The sequence below is a fragment of the Bufo gargarizans genome, chromosome 5, assembly GCF_014858855.1.
Source record: "Bufo gargarizans isolate SCDJY-AF-19 chromosome 5, ASM1485885v1, whole genome shotgun sequence".
NCBI classification, from domain to species: domain Eukaryota; kingdom Metazoa; phylum Chordata; class Amphibia; order Anura; family Bufonidae; genus Bufo; species Bufo gargarizans.
Window position 1 is genome coordinate 395,195,791 of NC_058084.1, and position 26,605 is coordinate 395,222,395.

The window sequence follows — 26,605 nt, forward strand, 5'->3', positions numbered from 1 at the left end:
CAGATCAAGTTCGGGTCCCGAACGCTAACGTTTTTGTAAATTTCCGCCGAACCCGTCAAACCCAAACATTCAGGTGTCCACTCAACTCTAGTAGTTACCTAGAAATACCTGGATTCCTGGTATGAGGCAGTTCTCTCTCCCTCCCTCTCCCTCTCTCTCCCTCTCTCTCCCTCTCTCTCCCTCTCTCTCCCTCTCTCTCCCTCTCTCTCCCTCTCTCTCCCTCTCTCTCCCTCTCTCTCCCTCTCCCTCTCCCTCCCTCATCCCTCTCCCTCCCTCTCCCTCCCTCTCCCTCCCTCTCCCTCTCTCTCCCCTCTCTCTCCCTCTCTCTCCCTCTCTCTCTCTCTCTCTATATATATATATATATATATGTATATCGATCTCTCTCTTTCTCTCTATCTCTCTCTCTCTCTCTCTTTGCTGATTTACTTGGCAGACTCCTTAACTGACAACTCTGGTTCCAGGCAAGTGGTGACTTCTTCCTATAGATCTCAGGTGTCTGTTCCTATTGTACAACTTATTTCTCTTGCCTCCTTTCCTCAGGTTTACAGGCAGCTCAAGGAATCTCCTTCTTGCCAGTGCCCATGGACAGCTGGCTTCCAGGAAAAGCCTACTTTCAAATCCGCAGGACTACGATCTGGCCGCTGGTTCTGGCAGAAGATGCCAGCAATCGCCTGGACACAAACTACAGTGTGCAGCAGTTTGTGTCCAGCCAATTCTCAGCATATTTGCTGGCTCTCTGCCAGACAACATTATAGTTAATGGGGCCAGCGGGCATTCCGGTTCCATCTCTCAGTGCTTAATACTACTAGTGATGGACGAACATCTGCCGGGACGGTTTGCGAACACGATCGATCAAATGTTCGCAAACCGCAAGTTCACGGCGAGTCCCATTCATTTTAATGGCAGGCGAACCTGAAAAACCTTCAGGTCAAATTTGCAGCCAAGAAATAATTACTAGAAGTGCACAAATAGTCCCACAATATGGACAGTGACATACCAGATGTATTATCGAATTTGCGATCTCGATTCATAATATTTTTCAATGCGATATATCGGCAATATAAACTTCTAGTACGCGCATGCGCAAATGCACTATACAGTACCTAAATGCACTATAAAGAAAGTATATTGGTATATAACACTCCGCTTCAATCAATCTTTGGGGGGGGGGGGGCAACTGATATATCACACCAGTAGAAATTATTTGTTCCAATAACGCTAGTCCCTCTATATACCTGCAGTATCGCAGCAGAACCACACACAACTGCCGCACAATACAAATGCACTATAATATACTTTCCAACATAGAAAACATAGAAAACATAGAATGTGTTGGCAGATAAGAACCATTTGGCCCATTTAGTCTGCCCAATATACTGAATACTATGAATATTGAATATTCACAATTTTTTTTACTTCTGAAAACATGATTCCTCCCTGCTTCTTTTTTGTGGGTCAATGAATCATTGGCCACAAGCAACTTAAGCAGGAAGGAATCATGTTTTCATATGGAAAAAAAAAGACAAATATTCTAAAAAATGAATATAAAGCAATATAGCGAATATATTTGTTATTTAGAATATTCACATTTTTTCCCCCAATCTGTACATTTGTTCGCATACTCCTTCCAGACAAGAGCCCCCGTCACCATGGGAACGCCTGTGGGTTAGAAAATACCATCGGATCTGAGAATATTCTAAATAATGAATATATTCGCTATATTGCTATAACTTTGTTTTTTAGATTATTCGTCATATATTCTAAAAAACAAAGTTATAGCAATATAACGAATATTGATAAAATACACAATTTAGCTAATATAGTGCTATAGTATTTTTGTTTAATAGTGTAAATTTTTTCCAAATCTGAAGTTCAAATGTAACTATATAAAAAAAAAGATTCTAGTACTATATTAGCTAAATTGTAGTGTATATGTGCATTTTACGAATATTTTGCTATAACTTTGTTTATTTTGAATATTCGTCATATTCTAAAACAAGAGTATATAGCAATATAGCGAATATTCGTAAAATACAATTATTAGCCAATAGCTATAGCCAACCAATAGGAAAGTTGCCTTATACAGTTTAAAAAAATTAAGACGAATATAAGACGAATGTTCAATCGAATATTCGCGAAATATCGCAAAATCGAATATGGCACCTCCCGCTCATCTTTAATGATCTCCCTGAAGTAAACCCATGCTGTTTTTCATCTTTCAATCCATGGGATTTTATATGTTCCACAATCCTCTCCTTAACCACTTAAGGACCACAGGTTTATACCCCCCTAGTGACCTGGCCCTTTTTTACAAATCGGCACTTCACAATTTAACGGTTTATTGCTCGGTCATGCAACTTGGCACCCAAATGAATTTTACCTCCTTTTCTTCTCACAAATACAGATTTCTTTTGTTGGTACTTGATTGCTGCTTAGATTTTTTTTGTTTTTCTAATATTAATCAAAATAGACCGCAATTTTCTCAAGAAAAGTGTATTTTTAACTTTTTTTGTTAAAATTGTTCAAATATAATTACATTTCTATACGTTTGTGTCAGAATTTATTGTGCTACATGTGTTTGATAAAAAAAAATCCAATAAGTGTATATTTATTGGTTTGTGCAAAAGTTATAGCGTTTACAAACTATGGTACAAAAATGTGAATTTCCGCATTTTGAAGCAGCTCTGACTATCTGAGCACCTGTCATATTTCTTGAGGTGCTAGAATGCCAGGATAGTATAAATACCTCCCAAATGACCCCATTTTAGAAAGAAGACAACCCAAAGTATTCGCGGAGGGGCATCGTGAGTTTATGTATGATTTTTTTTTTTTTTCACAAGTTAGCGGAAAATTTCACTTTCTGAGGAAAAAATAATAATAATAAAGTTTCCATTTCTGCTAACTTCTGGCAAAAAAAAAATCTCCCACGGACTCACTATGCCCCTCAGTGAATACCTTGGGGTGTCTACTTTCCGAAATGGGTTCATTTGTGGGGTGTGTTTACTTTTCTGGCATTTAGGGCGGGGCTAAATTGTGAGCAACCCTGTAAAGCCTAAAGGTACTCGGACTTTCAGCCCATTTACGCACCTAGGCTGCAAAAAAGTGTCACACATGTGGTATCGCCGTACTCAGAAGAAGTAGGGCAATGTGTTTTGGGGTGTATTTTTACATATACTCATGCTGGGTGAGAAAAATATCTCTGTAAATTGACAACTTTGTATAATTTTTTTTTTTTTAAGTTGTCATTTACAGAGATATTTCTCACACACAGTATGGGTATATGTAAAAATACACCCCAAAACACATTGCCCTTCTTCTTCTGAGTATGGCGATACCACATGTGTGACACTTTTTTGCAGCCTAGGTGCGCAAAGGGGCCCAAATTCTAATGAGTACCTTTAGGATTTCACCGGGCATTTTTACGCATTTGGATTCCAAACTACTTCTCACGCTTTAGGGCCCCTAAAATGCCAGGGCAGTATAAATACCCCACAAGTGACCCCATTTTGAAAATAAGACACCCCAAGGTATTCCGTGAGGGGCATGGCGAGTTCATAGAAGTTTTTTTTTTTTTGGCACAAGTTAGCGGAAAATGATTTTTTATTTGTTTTACAAAGTCTCATATTTCACTAACTTGTGACAAAAAATTAAATTTTACATGGACTCGCCATGCCCCTCACGGAATACCTTGGGGTGTCTTCTTTCCAAAATGGGGTCACTTGTGGAGTATTTATACTGCCCTGGCATTTTAGGGGCCCTAAAGCATAAGAAGAAGTCTGGAATCCAAATGTCTAAAAATGCCCTCCTAAAAGGTACTCATTGGAATTTGGGCCCCTTCGTGCACCTAGGCTGCAAAAAAGTGTCACACATGTGGTATCTCTGTACTCAGAAGAAGTAGGGCAATGTGTTTTGGGGTGTCTTTAACACATACCCATCCTGTGTGTGAGAAATATCTCTGTAAATGACAACTTTTTTAATTTTGTTTACAAAGTTGTCAATTTACAGAGATATTTCTCTCACCCAGCATGGGTATATGTAAAAATACACCCCAAAACACATTGCCCTACTTCTTCTGAGTACGGCGATACCACATGTGTGACACTTTTTTGCAGCCAAGATGCGCAAAGGGGCCCAAATTCCAATGAGTACCTTTAGGATTTCACAGGGCATTTTTACGTATTTGGATTCCGTGAGGGGTATGGTGAGTGATTTTGGCCACTTCTGCTGAGTACCACAGTGGTCTCTTCCTTTTTTTGCTTTTAGTGCAATTATCTGTTGCCTTCAATAGTGCAACATTTAAGTAGTCCCATTTCTCCTGGACTCCATTGAAACAGTTACAATCTTATAGGGACTCGTATACCTCTAATCTTATTTTAGAAAAGTCAGTTTTTCTAAAATCTAGAACTTTTGTTTTTGTGTGGTGTGACTCAGTCACTGTACTTAAAGAGGACCTTTCATCTGGCAAAAAACTGTGAACTAAGTATCATGATATGTACAGCGGCGCCCAGGAATCTCAATGCATTTACTATTATCCCTGGGTGCCGTGCCATTCTCCTGCTATGCCCTACCGTATGTTCGGTCACTTGGTTATAGTAGGAGGAGACTGACCTTGTTCTCCTGGGAGTCTCCTTTTCCAAGGCTGTGGTGCTGGCCAATCGCAGCGCAGAGCTCACAGCCTGGGAGAAGAAGACGCCCAGGAGAACAAGGGCACTAAGTCTTCCGCCTGCTATAACCAAGTGACCGAACATACCGGAGGGCATAGCAAGAGAACGGAGCGGCGCCCAGGGATAATAGTAAGTGCAGTGAGATCCCTGGGCGCCGCTGTACAGATCATGACACTTAGTACTGAATTTTTTGCCAGATGAAAGTTCCTCTTTAAAGTAAACCACACTGACTGGTGATCACTAGATCCCAAGCTTTCCCCTACAATAATATCAGATACTAAATTCCCATTTGCAAATGCTAAATCTAAAATCGCCTCCTTCCGGGTTCGCTCCTCCACTACTTGCTGTAGACATAATCCCAGTAGGGAATTTAGAATATCTGTAGTCCTGGCAGAACTAGCTATTTTGGTTTTCCAGTTTATATCAGGAAGATTAAAGTCTCCGATAATGATAACGTCCCCTTTCAATGTCATTTTAGCTATTTCCTCAACTAGTAGATCATCTATTCTTTGACTTGGCTAGGTAGTTTATATATCACACCTATAGAAGTTACTTTATGATTATCAAGCTGCAACGTAACCCAAACTGACTCTAAATTGGTCTCGCTAACTTGCATTAAATTAGATTTTATGCTATCTTTTACATACAGGGCCACCCCTCCCCCTTTCTTGCCTTTTCTGTCTTTCCTATATAGAGAGAATCCTGGTATTGTTATACCCCAGTCATTACTCCCATTGAACCATGTCTCAGTAACAGCCACTAAATCTATATTCTCAGATGCCATTATAGACTCAAGTCCATTGATATTTTTCCCTAAACTGCGAGGATTTGTAAACAAGACTCTGAGCTAGTCATTTCTTAACCTATGTGCTACTGGCATCTTCTGACATTGTTCCGGGGGGCAGTCGGACTGCTGGATTATCACTCTTTTGCCCCCCTTTCCTATTTTAAATGCTCCTTAGCAAATACTTTGAACTGTTCACTGAGGACATTTGTTCTCTTGAGAGAAAGATGGAAATTATCTTCTTGTACAGTTCTTTTCCATTCCAACGAGAGTTAACATGAGACACAAACCCAAACCCTTGGTTCAGACACCATTCACCAAGCCATACATTGAATTCCTTAATGCGCATCTTCCTGTCATGCTGAAGATTATAAATAGGCAAAACTGCACAGAATGAAACAGTCGATGCAACCTCCCGTGTGTGAAAAGCTTCCTTCACCTCTGAAACCTCATTGCAAGCCAGATCATTTGTCCCAAGATGGACAATAACATCATCTCCCTTTCCTAATTTGCTTGCCTAACAATTTTAAGGATGCATCGTCTGTCCATGCTAGTGGTAGCACCAGGGAGACATCTCACAAAACCATTTTCCTCAAACTTCACACCTCTTATGAAAGACTCGCCCACCAACAGCTGCTTACTATCAATCCTTACCTTATCCTTTTTGTCTGTGGCTGCAGTCTTGCATACTTTAAGCATAGGAGATGATTGTTCCTCACCCACTGTGCCTGAGCCATCCTCCATGTTGCTCTTGCATTTTGAAAGTGCTGCAAATGAATTATGGAGAGCCACAGACTGTTGGACATGTCTTCTATCAACAACTCTAAGTCTACCAGAACCTGCAGTAACCCATCTTTCATTTGTAGGGGGCCTCTGTGGCAGTGGCATTGCAACATTCCCAGCCTGAATTTGTTTAACAGTTAATTTACAAATCTCAGATTTCAAAAATGTGATTTCCTGCTGCGTTATGGAGAGCTGTCTACAGATCAGACAGCATCCAAATCTCCGAAGAGTAGAACCTGAAATAAAAGCACAACAATTCCTGCACAGAACCCGGTCTGCCATTTTAAAGAGGAGAAAGATTTGAAACAAACAAAGCTTACTTTTTTAGATTGCATCCACCTCCAGATTACCTCCTGAGTATCTCAGATGCACATAGTAATGCTGCACTTTGAGAATGCTGCAAGCTATAATTAGGCAAACTAATACTAACTATGTTGCTATATATACACACACTCCCACAAAAGCTCCTCCCCAACAACAAATTTAACACCTTAATCATCCTATGCTCATTTGCAATCAGACAATAGAAAAAAATCTGTCTAACAAATTCCTTACCTGTTTTGAAGAATAGTGTTTGAGTAGCCACCAAAAACATATCTGAAGTTCTGCTACATAGAAAGTATATTATAAAATTGTACAAGGAAGGCAATCCATTAGAATATACATAAAGATAAAATGTAACCTTTAATAATGTTACTATGAGGGTCCATTCACACGTGTGTAAGTGTTTTGCGGACACCGGCAATGTGCATTCCGCAATTTGCGGACCGCACATTGCCGGCACTATAATAGAAAATGCCTAATCTTGTCTGCAATTGCAAATAAGAATAGGACACTTTCAATTTGTTTGCAGAAACAGAATCACAGATGTGGAAGTGTGGATCAGCAAATGCGGATGCGGACAGCACATTCCATCACCATTGAAGATGAATGGTTCTGCACCAGTTCTGCACCATTAAGAAGGATCTGTCCCTAAAAGTGAATGGGATGGCTTATCGCAATTACACCTGCTCGCTGCATCTCATGAGTTCAGCCTTCTCTTCAAACAGCTGATTGGCTGGGGTGCCGGGTTTTGGACCCCTGCCCATCCTGATATTGAGGACTTATCCTGAGGATAGGTCATCAATATTAAAATCTCAGAGAAACCCCTTCAAGTAGAAGAAATTTTAATAAAATACAAAAAATTGTCAAAAAAAGTGCCCTCTGCCTTCCTCACTTTATCACACTCTATATTAACACAAGACAACTGGCTTAAATAGATTGATGAATCACCCTATACAGCTTTATGTCTTTATGTCTTCCCTCAGCACATTATAAAATTATCTAATGAACTAAGGGAGTTCAGTGCAAAGATATTTTACAGGTTCCATTGCAGTCAGGTGTAACTGTATAAATTCCTCTACACTGAGCTCCCCTTAGCGAGAACAGCACTGAGTTCCCTCCCTCCCTGACCCCATAGCAGTTCCATGGTCTGCCTAAATGAAAAGTACACCATTGCGTGTTACACACGAAAAACAAAAATTTATGAAATGTAGAATACAGCTGGTACAATGGACCAGGAAGGTTCTTGAATTTCATATGATGTCTTATGCTTTATATTTATACATTCTTATTATGTTATTATTTATTTTTACTTTCTTAGCTTTTCCTATACATATCTTGTACTCGGCTCTATTACATTGGTCTTGAGTGTTATTCAAATCTGGACATTTATTGTCTCTGGGACAAGACAGATTATGAGGATTCGGCAAAAGTTTTTCAACACTATCCTTCATCAGGATATGGCTTGGTTTGATTCATATGAGATCGGAACTCTGAATAGTAGACTAATGGAGTAAGTAGATGAAGAGTTTTGGAATGTTTATATTTTAAATGTCATATGTACGAACACTATCGAATGGTATTTGTGTTGTACAATAAATAATCTTGATACAAGAACATTTTAATATCTGATCTATATCAAAACATAAAAAATCAAATATGATGGTAGTAGTATGAAATGACCAAATCTTTATTTAGGGGTATCCCACTATTATAATAAAACAATCAGTACCTAAACTGAGACACACAACAGGTGACATAAATTTATGTCATGCAAAGTACTCAACATGAAAGATACCACTGTGCACCCACTTAATTACCAGGTGAGACTATAGATATCAAAAATTATATCTAAACTCAACAGACCCGCCAGACCTTCATACTGCCCTACCTGAACAACAGGCTATGACATGCTTTCTTTAAAGGAATGTTCACATTTGCAATAATTTATCACATGTGAAACATTTTAGTCATAAATTAGTTGTATTAGACCCAGTGGGATTGCTTTTCATGCTGCATTGTAGTGTAATGATTACATCTACCATACATGCTATAGGTCCCCATACACATTAGCGTATTGTCAGCCGAACCAGCTATTTTCAGAGCTAGCGGCTGACAATCTAATGTGTATGTTGAACTTCCGACTCTCCCCCAGCAGGTAATATCAGGGATAAAGGATGACATTTTTATTTATTTTTTTACTTTTACCTTGAGGATAAGCCACTGTCATAGGTGTCTAGAAGCAGCTTTCTCCTCTCTCCTGTTGGGGAAAAGACCCCAATGCCGGATGAGCGGTGGACTCCGAATTAGAAGTTATGGATATCCATAGAAAAAAACCAACACAGGCATAGAGCTGTGTATCAAGAGTTTCTGAACTTTATTAAAGAAAACAGAGGTTAATAAAGTGATTTTCTGTATCATTTCCAACTGAAAACATAGTCAAACATTTATGTCATTAACTCATTAAAAACACAATCTGAAATGAGCATCTTCTTGGCTATATGCCTAGAACGTCTCCTTAATCTTAACTGTGGGTGCTAGCTACATACTAGTACTGCTGACTCTTACTAAGATTCCTTTCTAACAAGCGTTTATGGGGGCTAGGAGTGAACGTGAAGTTAGAGTAACTTTCCATAAGAAGCTCACAGTTCATTTCACAAAAAATGGCAGCATGAAATACAAACATGGATGATGAGGACACAACATGGAGAATTCACCCTCACACTCCCAATGAACACCTTTTCTGAGTGTGTATAGTATGTGTAATAGGGAGTTTGGAGAGAAAGCTGTCAGTCAAATGACCATTTGTACAACAGCTGTAGAAGGTGTAGGAATTTTTATTGTTCATTTGTACTTCCACATCACTGGGCACTTTTTTTTTTTTGTTTAATTAATTGAGTATTACAAACCGGATTCCCAAAAAGTTGAGACACTATACAAATCGTGAATAAAAACTGAATGCAATGATGTGGAGATGGCAAATGTCAATATTTTATTTGTAATAGAACGTAGATGACAGATCAAATGTTTAATCCGAGTAAATGTATCATTTTAAAGGAAAAATACGTTGATTCAAAATTTCACGGTGTCAACTAATTCCAAAAAAGTTGGGACAAGTAGCAATAAGAGGCTGGAAAAAGTAAATTTGAGCATAACGAAGAGCTGGAAGACCAATTAACACTAATTAGGTCAATTGGCAACATGATTAGGTATAAAAAGAGCTTCTCAGAGTGGCAGTATCTCTCAGAAGCCAAGATGGGAAGAGGATCACCAATTCCCACAATGTTGCGCAGAAAGAAAGTGGAGCAATATCAGAAAGGTGTTACCCAGCGAAAAATTGCAAAGACTTTGCATCTATCATCATCATCAACTGTGCATAACATCATCCGAAGATTCAGAGAATCTGGAACAATCTCTGTGCGTAAGGGTCAAGGCCGTAAAACCATACTGGATGCCCGTGATCTCCGGGCCCTTAAACGACACTGCACCACAAACAGGAATGCTACTGTAAAGGAAATCACAGAATGGGCTCAGGAATACTTCCAGAAACCATTGTCAGTGAACACAATCCACCGTGCCATCAGCCGTTGCCAGCTGAAACTGTACAGTGCAAAGAAGAAGCCGTTTCTAAGCAAGATCCACAAGCTCAGTTGTTTTCACTGGGCCAGGGATCATTTAAAATGGAGTGTGGCAAAATGGAAGACTGTACTGTGGTCAGACGAGTCACGATTCAAAGTTATTTTTGAAAATCTGGGACGCCATGTCATCCGGACCAAAGAGGACAAGGACAACCCAAGTTGTTATCAACGCTCAGTTCAGAAGCCTGCATCTCTGATGGTATAGGGTTGCATGAGTGTGTGTGGCATGGGCAGCTTGCATGTCTGGAAAGGCACCATCAATGCAGAAAAATAGAACAGCATATGCTCCCATCCAGACGTCATCTCTTTCAGGGAAGACCTTGCATTTTTCAACAAGATAATGCCAGACCACATTCTGCATCAATCACAACATCATGGCTGCGTAGGAGAAGGATCCGGGTACTGAAATGGCCAGTCTGCAGTCCAGATCTTTCACCTATAGAGAATATTTGGCGCATCATAAAGAGGAAGGTGCAACAAAGAAGGCCCAAGACGATTGAACAGTTAGAGGCCTGTATTAGACAAGAATGGGAGAGCATTCCTATTTCTAAACTTGAGAAACTGGTCATCTTGGTGCCCAGACGTCTGTTGAGTGTTGTAAGAAGAAGGGGAGATGCCATACAGTGGTGAAAATGGCCTTGTCCCAACTTTTTTAGGATTTGTTGACACCATGAAATTCTGATTCAACATATTTTTCCCTTAAAATGGTAAATTTTCTGAGTTTAAACTTTTGTTCCGTGATTTATGTTCTATTCTGAATAAAATATTAGAAGTTGGCACCTCCACATCATTGCATTCAGTATTTAATTCACGATTTGTATAGTGTCCCAACTTTTTTGGAATCCGGTTCGTATAATTATTGGATGTTGTTAGTGTTTGCTATATCAGTGTTGATGAAGTAGATTTATCTACCCCAGTGGCATGCCTAGGGTGTTTGACACTGCGGGCGGGTGCTTTCTTGGGCACTCCCCCTCCCCAATACTTTCAAAAAGTTGTACCCCCTCACAGTAGTATTACCCTCATTGTACCTATTACAGTAGATATGGCCACATTTTGCCCCCTCAGAGTAATTATGCCCTCTCCGTGCCCCTTTGACAGTTTTAATGCCCTCTTTGTGCCCCCTTTACAATAATAATCCCCATTGTGCCCCCTTCACAGTAATAATCCCCATTGTGCCCTTTTCATAGTAATAATCCCCATTGTGCCTCTTTTTATAGTAATAATCCCCATTGTGCCCCCTTTATAGTAATAATGCCAGCTGTGCTCACATTCAAAGTAATATTGCCCATTGTTCCCCCTTCACAGTGATAATGCCCATTGTGCCCCCTTAATTGTAGTAATGCCCACTGTGCTAGTAATGCCCCTCCGTAGTAGAAATCCCCATTTTGCCTCTTCACAGTAATAATGCCCTCTGTGCCCCTTTCATTGTAGTAATGTCCTCTGGCTCTGTGCCCCCTCCATAGTAGAAATGACCATTGTGTACCCTTTACAGTAATAATGCCCTCTGTGCCCCATCCATAGTAGTAATGTCCTCTATGCCCCCTCCATAGTAGTAAAGTCCTCAGTGCCCCCTCCATAGTAATGAAGCCCTCTGTGCCCCCTCTGTATTAAAAACAAAACAAAACACAGTAACTACTCACCTTGTCCTGTTCCTGAAGCTCACAAACCTGTCTCTTTCCTGCAGGCACAGATCACTCTGCAGCACTGTGAGGGCAGAGCTTATGCAGATTTCCAGGCTGCAAGCTCCACCCACACTGGCTGGCAGCACAATCTGTGTCTGCAGGCTGAATGGTGGAGTGGGGAGAATTCTTCCTGCTTCCCCATTCTGTTCACCGCTGGCTTGAAGGAGGGGAGGAGTGCTGGGAGCTGAGCGGTGAGTTACAGGACCGCAGATCCCAGCACTCCAGCAATGAGCGCTTCCATCTGCATTGATGGAAGCGCACATTGCTTCTGGCACCCCCCTGAGAGGACCGCCCCCCCCCCCCCTTAGTACGCCACTGATCTACCCTATTATTCGATTTAGTGGCCGGCGACGTGATGATGTAATCTTGATTTCCGCCGAGATCTTCAAGCAAGGTTGGCGGCCACTGGCCCGCCCCAGGCAAATGGAGGCAGTAAGTTTGGACGCGGACACTGAAGCACAAGGAAATTTGGCTTTTAGGAGAATCAAATTTATCCTGAAATTTGGATCATATTTTACTCCGTAGGATTTGATTTGCTCATCTCTAACGAATAGCCATATTTTTCAATTTTTTTAAGAAAGCAAAAAGGAGTAAAGAGTGTGTATATTTTACACACACAAACTCTGCTATACTATTCCTCAAATTAATAAATATTTTTTTTATTTCATTTTTTTATGAACAAAAAAGAGAGGAAAATGTGTGTATGTACATGTACGTACTTTGCTATTCTATTGCTAATGCTAGTAACTATAGCTATACATTTTTAACATTTTTTATTTTCTTTATTTAGCTTTTTGCTTTTCTTTCTATTTTTTTATTATTTAACTTTATTTCTTTAATTTATAAAAAAAAAAAAAAAAAAAAAGTGAATTAAACCCTTCCTTCCACAATCAGGGCAGGAAGGGGGTAAATTAACAGACTGTAGGATCACAATTAATTTTACAGCCAGCAGGGAGTTTTCTCACAACAAGAAAGTGCTCCCTGCACGCTTTTACAATTTACACTGAGATGGATCGATGTATGTAGCACCCTCCTACAATGATGCAGTTATGCAGCGAGACTGGTTTGACTGGTCTTGAAAATACCGTACTTATGCCTCTTTCACACGAGTGTATTGAAATTCGTCATCAGTATTACCTCAGAATTTACATGAGTCTTCTTTCCTCCCTGCAATTTTAAGGCCCATACACTGTAATGTGCGTATTTGGAAACAAATAAACACAAACAATTCGAACATGCTGCGGATTTCAAAGTAATGCAGGACATTATATTTCAAAGTGAATAGCTCCATTCGTTAACATTAACAGCGGATTCCGGTACATAAAATCCGGGCCATATATGGATTGCAAATATACTCGTCTGAAAGAGGACTTACTGTTACTGCAGCTGTTTAATGACAGTGTGCGTACACCCATCTGCAATGCCACTGAGCACTGGCAGATTGAAATGAGTAGTAGTAAGAGGGTATATGTTTTGTCGAAGTGACAGGTACCACGCCCCCTTTTATACGCCCCCTTTTATATCGCTTAATATAAATTTTTTATCGCTTGATATTTGGTTGACACCTGCTTAGTATTTACTATTTGATATTTGGTTTATAACTCCTTATATTTGGTTTATATCAAATCATATTAGGTTTATATTAGTTATCACTTCTCAGATTCCTGCTAATATCAGTCAGTTCACAAATCCCTGTAACTTTTCCTTCCAGAACTGCATTTAAAAAAAGTGGATTATAAATATAGGTAATGTTTAAAACAGACAACATCAAAGAAGTCGATTGAGCCTTACGTGTTCTGTCTAGCCTGGTCGTCTGTTTCATTTCAGGTCGCCCTGGGATTGTGAGATCGATAACTCGCGCCGGATCGTTCTCCTTTAGCTCGTCAGAATTGTTGTTGCTGGTAACTTCAATGTTTGAATGTTCTGTATTTTCAGTATCAACGTCTCTGTTCACAATTCTTAAAATGTCTCGGCTTTGCATTTCAGTAATAAACGTGCATGAAATATAATGAACTCTAAACTATATACGTAATAAAAGCATAAGATGGCTATACTTACCGGTCAGACAAGGAGACATCGGATTGTAATCGGGTTCGCTTGAAATATCAGTATGAGCTAGCGCCATGCTGGGCGAATCGTCTGAAAACACTTGTCCACCACCGCCGCTAATGTAAGAATCATAGAAATAATCGGCTGCGATAAGCAGCTGCGCATCGGGTATAATGTCATCACCCCATAAATTTTGGTAAGAATCCATCTAAACGAAATGTATATTGTTAGTTAAAATATAGCAACATTTGTATGCGATAAAAGAAAAGGCATTTAGTTAGTTAGTGAAGAATTACGAACTATAAATAAGCACAGTTAAATAGATGCAGATAACATAAGGTCATATTCAATAAATAGTTAAGGATATTGTTAGTTAAAATATAACAACATTTGTATGCAATAAAAGAAAAGACATTTAGTTAGTTAGTGAAGAATTACAAACTATAAATAAGCACCGTTACATAGATACAGATAACATAAGTCATATTCAAAAATAGTGAACGATTTAAAAGCATAACAGACAAATGGTTCTTACCTTTTAGGAGTTTATGTCTTTTTGGTCTGTGCTTCTATGTGCCTAAGTCGCTCTGTGCTACAATGCAGAGACTGTGCCCTGTTTATATAGGCTGTTCATGTTGTAAACTATACCATGTGGTAACGATTAGCATATTAATTAGTTGTGATAGCTAGAATAGTTAGATTATGTTTTTTATAAGAATTTTATATGTGTAGCTGTAGCTTTTATATCAAAAGCTTATCAAGTGTTATAAACGCCTTATGACGTGTTATAAAATTGCAAAATTTATTTATAAAGCAGCCATGAAATATTTACTGATGACTTTATGATGTTTTATATAAAATAAGCTTTTATAAGGGGGATAAAATCAATGACAAGAATACAGACTGTGTCATGTCCAGAGGGTGTCACGAGCATGTCTGTAGAAAGTCTAAAACAGCTGTCACAAGCTTGTAGAACAAAGCCTTTGTATTAGGGTGTCATTTGTCCAGAGGCTGTCACGAGCATGTCTGTAGAAAGTCTAAAACAGCTGTCACGAGCTTGTAGAACAAAGCCTTTGTATTAAGGTGTCATGACCTTTGCATTAGATACGTCTCGATCACAAGAATACACCCTGTGGTCTCTGTCATGACCTTGTAGAGCACATCCTATGACTGGGGTATGACAAAATCTTGAGTTAATCTTTTTGCTTTTACAGGGATTTGTGAACTGACTGATATTAGCAGGAATCTAAGAAGTGATAACTAATATAAACCTAATATGATGCAATATAAACCAAATATAAGGAGTTATAAACCAAATATCAAGCGATAAAAAATTAATATCAAGCGATATAAAATTTATATCAAGTGATATAAAATTAATATCAAGTGATATAAAATTAATATCAAGCGATATAAAAGGGTGCGTATAAAAGGGGGCATGGTACCTGTCACTTTGACAAAACATATACCCTCTTACTACTAATAGGGCCCAATACTGACCCATGAGGTACCCCACTAGTGACAGTGACCCAATCTGAGTGTGTACTGTTTATAACCACCCTCTGTTTTCTATCACTCAGCCAGTTACTTACCAACATACAGACATTTTCTCCCAGTTCGAGCATTCTCATTTTATATACTAACCTTTTATGTGGTACAATGTCAAATGCTTTGGAGAAGTCCAGATATACGACATCCATTGATACGCCACTGTCAAGTCTAGAACTTACATCCTCATAGAAACTGATTAAATTAGTTTGGCATGACTGGTCCCTCATGAAGCCATGCTGATATGGCATTATTTGCTTATTTCTGTTGAGATGCTTTAAGACAGCATCTCTTAGAAAACCTTCAAGCAGTTTACCCACAACAGATGTTAAACTTACTGGCCTATAGTTTCCAGGCTCTGTTTTTGGACCCTTTTTGAATATTGGCACCACATTTGCTATGCGCCAATCCTGTTGAACATTCCCTGTCAGTATAGAGTCCGCAAATATCAGAAATAAGGGTTTGGCTATGACATTACATAATTCCCTTAGGATACGGGGGTGTATGCCATCCGGGCCTGGCAATTTTGTCTATTTTAATATTTTTAAGTCGCTGTTGTACTTCTTCCTGGGTCAGACAGGACACTTTTAATGGGGAATTTATTTTTACATTCAGCATTTCATCTGACAGTTTATTTTCCTCAGTGAATTCATTGGAGAAAAAAATATTTAACAGCTTTGCTTTCTCCTCTGCGCTTTATGCGACTACACCCTCATTAATCTTTAAAGGGCCGACACCTTCAGATTTATTCTTTTTAATATTTGTATAATTGAAGAACATTTTAGGGTTAGTTTTTCTCTCTTTGGCAATTAATCTCTCGGTCTCTAGTTTGGCCGCTTTTATTTGTTTTTTACATGTTTTTTTTCTTATAGTGTTTCAGTGCTTTCTCGCTACCCTCCTGTTTTAGTGATTTATATGCTTTCTTTTTGTCATTTATTGCTTTCTTTACAGTTCTTTTTATCCACATTGGTTTCTTTTTGTTCCTTAACATTTTATTCCCATACGGTATGTATCTCTCACAATGAGATTTTAGGATTTTTTTAAAGATACCCCATTTTGTGGCTGTATTTTTTTATTTTTGAGGACTTTGTCCCAGTTAGTTAGGCCTATGGCCTCTCAAAATTTTAATAAAGTAAAATAAATTTGTAAAAAATAAAGAAAAAAAGACAAGTAGACATATTAGGTATCGCTGTGTGCGTATCGACCAGCTCTATAAAAATATCACATGACCAAACCCTTCAGCTGAACATCGTCAAAAAAATAAAATACAAACAGTGCTAAAAAAGCCTTTTTTTGTCACCTTACAGCACTAAAAGTGCAACACCGAACGATCAAAAAGGCATATGCCATCCAAAATAGTACCAATCTAACCGGCAACTCATCCTGCAAAAATTGATCCTCTACCTAAGATAATCGCCTAAAAATAAAAAAATATAGCTCTCAGTCGATGGAAACACTAAACACAATTTTTTTTTGTTAGTTTCAAAAAGGCTTTTATTGTGTTAAATGTAAAAATAAATAAAAAGTTGACATATTAGGTATCACCGCATCCATAACAGCCTGCTCTATAAAAATACCATATGACCTAACCCCCCAGGTGAACACTGTAAAAAAAAAAAAATTAAACGGTGTCAGAAGCCATTTTTTGTCACCTTACATCACAAAAAGTGTAATAGCAAGCAATCAAAAAGTCATATACACCTTATAATAGTGCCAATAAAACCGTCATCTCATCCCACAAAAAATAAGCCCTTACATAAGACAATCTCCCCCCCAAAAAAATGTCTCTCAGTCTATGGAGACACTAAAACATGATTTTTTTTTTGTTTAAAAACTGCTGTTATTGTGTAAAACTTAAATAAATAAAAAAGTATACATATTAGGTATTGACATGTCTATAAAAACCTGCCCTATAAAAATATCACATGACCTAACCCCTTAGGTGGACACTGTAAAAGCTATTTTTTGCCACCTTACATAAAAAAGTAATACCAAGCGATCAAAAAGTCATATGCACCCTAAAATAATACTAATCAAGCCATCATCTCATACTGAAAAAAAAGAGCCCCTACATAAGACCCAAAATGTATAAAAACTATGGCTTTCAGAATATGGAGACACAAAAAAAAAATATATTTTCAAAAATGCTTTATTATGTGAAACAGACAACCTAAAAAAGTAGTCATATTTGGTATTGTCGCTTCCGTAACAACCTGCTCTGTAAAAATACTACATGATCTAACCTGTTAGTTGAACACTGTAAATAATAAAAAATAAAAATGGTACCAAAACAGTTATTTTTTTGTTACCTTGCCTCCCAAAACGTGTAATATAGTGCAACCAAAAATCATATGTACTCTAAAATAGTACCAACAAAACCGCCACCTTATAAGTAGTTTCCAAAATGGGGCCTTTTTTTGAGTTTCTACTCTAGGGGTGCATTAGGGGTTTTTCAAATGTGACACGGCAGTTTAAAATTATTCCAATAAAATCTGCCTTCCAAAAACCATATGGCATACCTTTCCTTCTGCGCCCTGCTGTGTGGTCATACAGCAGTTTAAAACCACATATGAGGCATTTCTGTAAACTAAAGAATCAGGGTAATAAATATTAAATTGGGTTTGGCAGTTAACCCTTGCTTTGTTACTGGACAAAATAGATTAAAATGGAAAATCTGCCTAAAAGTGAAATTCTGAAATTAAATCTCCATTTTCCATTAATTCTTGTGGATCACCTAAAGGGTTAACAAAGTTTGAAAAATCTGTTTTGAATACCTTGAGATGTGTAGTTTTTAAAATGGGGTCACTTTTTTGGAGTTTCTACTCTAGTGGTGCATCAGGGGGTTTTAAAATGTGACATGACAGCTTAAAATTATTCCAGTAAAATCTGCCTTCCAAAAACCATATGGCATACCTTTCCTTCTGCGCCCTGCCGTGTGGCCGTACAGCAGTTTACAACCACATATGAGGCATTTCTGTAAACTAAAGAATTAGGGTAATAAATATTGAATTTGATTTGGCTGTTAACCCTTGCTTTGTTACTGGACAAAATTAATTAAAATAGAAAATCTGCCTAAAAGTGAAATACTGAAATTTAATCTCCATTTTCCATTAATTCTTGTGGATCACCTAAAGGGTTAACAAAGTTTTTAAATTCAGTTTTGAATACCTTGAGATGTGTAGTTTTTAAAATGGGGTCACTTTTTGGCGTTTCTACTCTAGGGGTGCATCAGGGGGTCTTTAAATGTTACATGACAGCTTAAAATTATCCCAGTGAAATCTGCCTTCCAAAAACCTTATGGCGTTCCTTTCCTTCTGTGCCCTGCCGTGTGCCCGTACAGCAGTTTACAACCACATATGGGGTGTTTCTGTAAACTACAAAAACAGGGTAATAAATATTGAGTTTTTTCTTTGTTAGCAGCATTTTTTTTTTATTAATATGGAAAATCTGCGAAAAAAATGAAATTCTGAAATTTAATGTCATTATAGAAATAAAGAGAGCATTTTAATGTCATTATAGAAATAAAGAGAGACCTACCAAGACAAGTGGCGTATGTCAGCAAACAGCACGGCCCCTACCCCTATGCCGAAATGTGCGTTGGGGTAGCGCCATCCTGTTTGCTGACATACAGCACTTGTCTTGGTAGGTCTCTCTATTTCTATAATGACATCAGGCTATATGGGTAGAAGTCGGTGGTGATTTCTGACGTTCTCTTGGACTAGTGGTTATTATTCTGTTAACCTGCTGTCCCCATGTATACATTATGTAATTATATGTGACCTACCTTTGTGATATTTATTGATTCATTATTTATTAAATTTATTTTTTTATCCAATGTATTCACTGAGGAAAATCAACTGTCAGATGAAATGCTAAATGTAAAATTAAATTACCCATTAAAAGTGTCCTGTCTGACCCAGGAAGAAGTACAACAGCGACTTAAAAAGTTTAAAATAGACAAATCGCCAGGACCGGATGGCATACACCCCCGTATCCTAAGGGAATTATGTAATGTCATAGCCAAACCCTTATTTCTGATATTTGCGGACTCTATACTGACAGGGAATGTCCCTCAGGATTGGCGCATAGCAAATGTGGTGCCAATATTCAAAAAGGGTCCAAAAACAGAGCCTGGAAACTATAAGCCGGTAAGTTTAACATCTGTTGTGGGTAAACTGTTTGAAGGTTTTCTAAGAGATGCTATCTTAGAGCATCTCAACAGAAATAAGCAAATAACGCCATATCAGCATGGCTTCATGAGGGCGAATCAATGAATGTCGTATATCTGTACTTCTCCAAAGAATTTGACACTGTAAGGTTAGTATATAAAATGAGAATGCTCGGACTGGGAGAAAATGAGAATGCTCGGACTGGGAGAAAATGTCTGTATGTGGGTAAGTAACTGGCTGAGTGATAGAAAACAGAGGGTGGTTATTAACGGTATACACTCAGATTGGGTCACTTTTCACTAGTGGGCAGGGCCGGCGTCATAACCCGGCATCCCCGGGCAAGTGCCGGGGCCCAATGCTCCTGGGGGGGGCCCACTGAGCTGCTATGAGCACTTCCATCAATACAGATGGGACCTCTCACTGCTGTCATTTCACTTACGCAGTACCCCTTTGGTGGGCCCTCTGAGCTGCAGAGACTCAGAACACGCCCCCTCTACACAGGACACATGCTGCCTGAGGAGAGAGATGCAGGGCTGGAGCTGGAGCAGAGAAGTGTGAAGACAGTCTGTGAGTGAGTCTGCACTGTGACTGTCTCTTGTCTGTGGGACAGAAGGGGGGGGACTCTTCGATCGGCTGCTGCTTCATACTATTTAGTTGTGTTACTGTTTCATTAAGCAGTTTGTCTCCATGACACCTGCCCCCCCCCCCACATATCCTGTCCTATCTCTTCCTCATGGGGCCCCTGCTGTCTCTTTTCCTCCCTCATGTATCCAGAGCTCCTGTTCCACCCTCCTATCTCCTATTGCTGCCCTGCACAGACTTCCTGCCCCTACTTCTTGTATGAATCCCCCTCAGAGCCCCTTTAACTTACTTGCTGTGTCCACCCCTCCTGTCCATCCAGGGCCCCTGTCTCACTCCTCTGCCTCTCATTATGGTGGCATCTGAACAGCATTCACCATAAGGACCTTCTAACGTCACAGGGTCATGTGACTGTGCCCCCCACCCCGTACTGTGCCCCTTTATACCTTGCATTGTGCCCTCTTACCACACCCTGTGCAGTGCCCATATTCCCTGTACTGTGCCCTCTTATACCCTTTTATCCGGTCACTGTATGGTGGTTTTATCATTGTATGGCGGTGTTATCACTATATGGCGGTGGTATCCAATAACTGCATGGCCATAACTGTATCCCCTTCCATGCCCACACCACTTTTTTTAGACCTGGCATGAGCGGGAAAAGATACAGATTGCGGTGCTAAGGACCTTTGCGCCACAATCTGTGTCAGAAATACGCCTAACATAGACGTATTTCTATATAATAAATGACCCTCTAATTGTATTATTATTCGGGGGTAGGGCTAATATCTTTATATTATATAGATTCTAGTATATTATACTGTGTCCTGTTTTTCCCAGTAGAAAATGATCCTTGGTAAACACAGTCCTCATGCTCGACCACCAGGACCAGGTAGCACTCTGTCAGTACATGGCGGCCTCCCCTCTCCGCCACGCTGCTCCGCTGTGTACTGGTGCTTATTCTGACACTAGGGCTCGGTTCACATCCCAACAGATGCCTCAGACTGATGCCGTACAGTGGCGTCCGTTCACCATACAGTTCCATGGTAAAAAAACATACGTTAATGTATGCATTTTTTACTTGACTCTGCAGGATACAAAAACGTGGAGTGCTGCACATTTGTATACATCAAACCGATAGAAAAAACGTGATGTGAACACACATTGGGGGGGAGGGGGGGCGTACTAAAATTTGCTGTGGGGCCTAGTCAGTTCTAGCTACATCACTGCACATCTCCTTCTCTCCTCCAGGCCTGGCTCACTGCTGCAGCGGGCCGCCGGAGAGAAGGAGCGCAGGGAGCTGTGGTTAGTGAATGACAGGACCGCCAGCTCCCCTGCTCTCCAGCAATGATAGGTATGTGAGGGGGCCACTGGGGGGTCATCCATCACACTGTGAGGGTCCCTTACACAGTATAATGACTCCCAGTGCCCTCCATTTAGTATAATGATCCCCATTGACCCTCCATTTCGCATAATGACCACCAGAGCCCCCATTAAATAACCCCTCGTGCCCCCTCCATACAATATAACCCCCAGTGTGGGGGCGACTGGGGGTCATTATTCTGAATGGAGGGTCACTGTGGGGTCATTATACTGTGAAGGCCCTTTACATAGTATAATGACCCCCAGTGTCCCCCATTTAGTAATGATCACCAATGACCCTCCATTCAGTATAATGACCCCCAGAGCCCCCTCCATACAGTATTCCCCCAGTGTGGGGGCTACTGGGGGTCATTATTCTGAATGCAGGGCCACAGGTGGTCATTATACAGTGGGGGGGGAATTGGGGGTTCATTATACTGTGTGAAGGGCCACTAGTAGTTATTTTACTGTGTGAAGGGCCACTAGTAGTCATTATACTGTATAGGGGCCACTGGGGGTCATCATACCGTGTGGGAGCCACAGGGTGACATGTCAATGTAAAAAAATTCCTCATGGGGGCCCACTGGGATTTATCGCCCAAGGGCCCACATGAACCTGGAGCTGGCCCTGCTAGTGGGGTACCTCAGGGGTCAGTATTGGGCCCTATGCTCTTCAAAATATTTATTAATGATCTTGTAGAAGGCTTGCATAGTAAATATCAATTTCTGCAGATGACACTAAACTTTGTAAAGTAATTAACACTGAAGAGGACAGTATACTACTACAGAGGGATCTGGATAGATTGGAGGCTTGGGCAGATAAGTGGCAGATGAGGTTTAACACTGACAAATGTAAAGTTATGCACATGGGAAGGAATAATGCAAGTCACCTGTACATACTAAATGTTAAAACACATCGGTAACACTGACAAGGAAAAGGATCTAGGAATTTTAATTAACAGCAAACTAAGCTGCAAAAATCAGTGTCAGGCAGCTGCTGCCAAGGCCAATAAGATAATGGATTGCATCAAAAGGGGCATAGATGCCCATGATAAGAACATAGTCCTACCACTTTATAAATCGCTAGTCAGACCACACATGGAGTACTGTTTACAGCTCTGGGCTCCTGTGAACAAAGCAGACATAGCAGAGCTGGAGAAGGTCCCGAGGAGGGCAACTAAAGTAATAACCTGAATGTTGCAACTACAGTACCCTGAAAGATTATCAAAATTAGGGTAATTTACTTTAGAAAAAAGACCAATGAGGGGAGTTCTAATTACGATGTATAAATATATCAGGGGTCAGTACAGAGATCTCTCCCATCATCTATTTATCCCCAGGACCGTGACTGTGACGAGGTGACATCCTCTGCATCTGGAGGATGGACAAATGTCTTTTTTCGACCTTATGTACTATGTTACTATGTATATAAAGTATATAACTGCTTTAAATTAGTGTCCCTACACAGTATTAAACATAAATTGAAATGACAGTTACACTTTAATCTTTATTCATAAGTAGAGTTGAGCGGACACCTGGATGTTCGGGTTCGAAAAGTTCGGCCGAACTTCCCGAAAATGTTCGGGTTCGGGATCCGAACCCGATCCGAACTTCGTCCCGAACCCGAACCCAATTGAAGTCAATGGGGACCCGATCTTTTCGGCACTAAAAAGGCTGTAAAACAGCCCAGGAAAGGGCTAGAGGGCTGCAAAAGGCAGCAACATGTAGGTAAATCCCCTGCAAACAAATTTGGATAGGGAAATGAATTAAAATAAAAATTAAATAAATAAAAATTAACCAAAATCAATTGGACAGAGGTCCCATAGCAGAGAATCTGGCTTCACGTCATCCACCACTGGAACAGTCCATTCTCAGATATTTAGGCCCCGCCACCCAGGCAGAGGAGAGAGGTCCCGTAACAGAGAATCTGTCTTCATGTCAGCAGAGAATCAGTCTGCATGTCATAGCAGAGAATCAGGCTTCACGCCAGCCAACAGTGCAACAGTCCATTGTCATAAATTTAGGCCCAGCACCCAGGCAGAGGAGAGAGGTCCCGTAACAGACAATCTGGCTTCATGTCAGCAGAGAGTTAGTCTGCATGTCATAGCAGAGAATCAGGCTTCACGTCAGCCACCACTGCAACAGTCTATTGTCAGATATTTAGGCCCAGCACCCAGGCAGAGGAGAGAGGTCCCGTAACAAACAATGTGGCTTCATGTCAGCAGAGAATCAGTCTTCATGTCATAGCAGAGAATCAGTCTTCATGTCATAGCAGAGAATCAGGCTTCACGTCACCCACCACTGTAAGAGTCCATTTTCATAAATTTAGGCCCAGCACCCAGGCAGATGAGAGAGGTTCCGTAACAGACAATCTGGCTTCATGTCAGCAGAGAATCAGTCTTCATATCATAGCAGAGAATCAGGCTTCACGTCACCCACCACTGTAAGAGTCCATTTTCATAAATTTAGGCCCAGCACCCAGGCAGAGGAGAGAGGTCCCGTAACAGACAATCTGGCTTCATGTCAGCAGAGAATCAGTCTGCATGTCATAGCAGAGAATCAGGCTTCACGTCAGCCACCACTGCAACAGTCCATTGTCAGATATTTAGGCCCAGCACCCAGGCAGAGGAGAGAGGTCCCGTAACAGACAATCTGGCTTAATGTCAGCAGAGAATCAGTCTTCATGTCATAGCAGAGAATCAGTCTTCATGTCATAGCAGAGAATCAGGCTTCACGTCACCCACCACTGTAAGAGTCCATTTTCATAAATTTAGGCCCAGCACCCAGGCAGAGGAGAGAGGTCCCGTAACAGACAATCTGGCTTCATGTCAGCAGAGAATCAGTCTTCATATCATAGCAGAGAATCAGGCTTCACGTCACCCACCACTGTAAGAGTCCATTTTCATAAATTTAGGCCCAGCACCCAGGCAGAGGAGAGAGGTCCCGTAACAGACAATCTGGCTTCATGTCAGCAGAGAATCAGTCTTCATATCATAGCAGAGAATCAGGCTTCACGTCAGCCACCACTGCAACAGTCCATTGTCAGATATTTAGGCCCAGCACCCAGGCAGAGGAGAGAGGTCCTGTAACAGACAATCTGGCTTCATGTCAGCAGAGAATCAGTCTTCATGTCATAGCAGAGAATCAGTCTTCATGTCATAGCAGAGAATCAGGCTTCACGTCACCCACCACTGTAAGAGTCCATTTTCATAAATTTAGGCCCAGCACCCAGGCAGAGGAGAGAGGTCCCGTAACAGACAATCTGGCTTCATGTCAGCAGAGAATCAGTCTTCATATCATAGCAGAGAATCAGGCTTCACGTCACCCACCACTGTAAGAGTCCATTTTCATAAATTTAGGCCCAGCACCCAGGCAGAGGAGAGAGGTCCCGTAACAGACAATCTGGCTTCATGTCAGCAGAGAATCAGTCTGCATGTCATAGCAGAGAATCAGGCTTCACGTCAGCCACCACTGCAACAGTCCATTGGCATATATTTAGGCCCAGCACACAGGCAGAGGAGAGAGGTCCCGTAACAGACAATCTGGCTTCATGTCAGCAGAGAATCAGTCTTCATATCATAGCAGAGAATCAGGCTTCACGTCACCCACCACTGTAAGAGTCCATTTTCATAAATTTAGGCCCAGCACCCAGGCAGAGGAGAGAGGTCCCGTAACAGACAATCTGGCTTCATGTCAGCAGAGAATCAGTCTGCATGTCATAGCAGAAAATCAGGCTTCACGTCAGCCACCACTGCAACAGTCCATTGTCAGATATTTAGGCCCAGCACCCAGGCAAAGGAGAGAGGTCCCGTAACAGAGAATCTGTCTTCATGTCAGCAGAGAATTAGTCTGCATGTCATAGCAGAGAATCAGGCTTCACGTCACCCAACATTGGAACAGTCCATTGGCATATATTTAGGCCCCGGCACCCAGACAGAGGAGAGGTTCATTCAACTTTGGGTAGCCTCGCAATATAATGGTAAAATGAAAATAAAAATAGGATTGAATGAGGAAGTGCCCTGGAGTCCAATAATATATGGTTATGGGGAGGTAGTTAATGTCTAATCTGGACAAGGGACGGACAGGTCCTGTGGGATCCATGCCTGGTTCATTTTTATGAACGTCAGCTTGTCCACATTGGCTGTAGACAGGCGGCTGCGTTTGTCTGGAATGACGCCCCCTGCCGTGCTGAATACACGTTCAGACAAAACGCTGGCCGCCGGGCAGGCCAGCAGCTCCAAGGCATAAAAGGCTAGCTCTGGCCACGTGGACAATTTAGAGACCCAGAAGTTGAATGGGGCCGAACCATCAGTCAGTACGTGGAGGGGTGTGCACACGTACTGTTCCACCATGTTAGTGAAATGTTGTCTCCTGCTAACACGTTGCGTATCAGGTGGTGTTGCAGTTAGCTGTGGCGTGTTGACAAAAGTTTTCCACATCTCTGCCATGCTAAGCCTGCCCTCAGAGGAGCTGGCCGTGACACAGCTGCCTTGGCGACCTCTTGCTCCTCCTCTGCCTTGGCCTTGGGCTTCCACTTGTTCCCCTGTGACATTTGGGAATGCTCTCAGTAGCGCGTCTACCAACGTGCGCTTGTACTCGCGCATCTTCCTATCACGCTCCAGTGCAGGAAGTAAGGAGGGCACATTGTCTTTGTAGCGTGGATCCAGCAGGGTGGCAACCCAGTAGTCCGCACAGGTTAAAATGTGGGCAACTCTGCTGTCGTTGCGCAGGCACTGCAGCATGTAGTCGCTCATGTGTGCCAGGCTGCCCAGGGGTAAGGACAAGCTGTCCTCTGTGGGAGGCGTATCGTCATCATCCTGCCTTTCCCCCCAGCCATGCACCAGTGATGGACCCGAGCTGCGTTGGGTGCCACCCCGCTGTGACCATGCTTCATCCTCATCCTCCTCCACCTCCTCCTGATCCTCGTCCTCCTCGTCCTCCAGTAGTGGGCCCTGGCTGGCCACATTTGTACCTGGCCTCTGCTGTTGCCAAAAACCTCCCTCTGAGTCACTTCGAAGAGACTGGCCTGA

The 26,605-nt window shown here is 41.1% G+C and overlaps 1 protein-coding gene across 1 annotated transcript in view; it reads left to right on the top strand.

The window, feature by feature from the left end:
• LOC122939473 (ATP-dependent translocase ABCB1-like) overlaps positions 1–26,605 on the top strand; it is a 578,859-nt gene that overhangs the window by 13,057 nt on the left and 539,197 nt on the right. The window contains exons 3-4 of the mRNA XM_044295545.1: positions 541–697; positions 7,874–8,065. Of these exons, the coding sequence (XP_044151480.1) occupies positions 541–697; positions 7,874–8,065 (349 nt within the window). The remainder of the gene's footprint in view (positions 1–540; positions 698–7,873; positions 8,066–26,605) is intronic.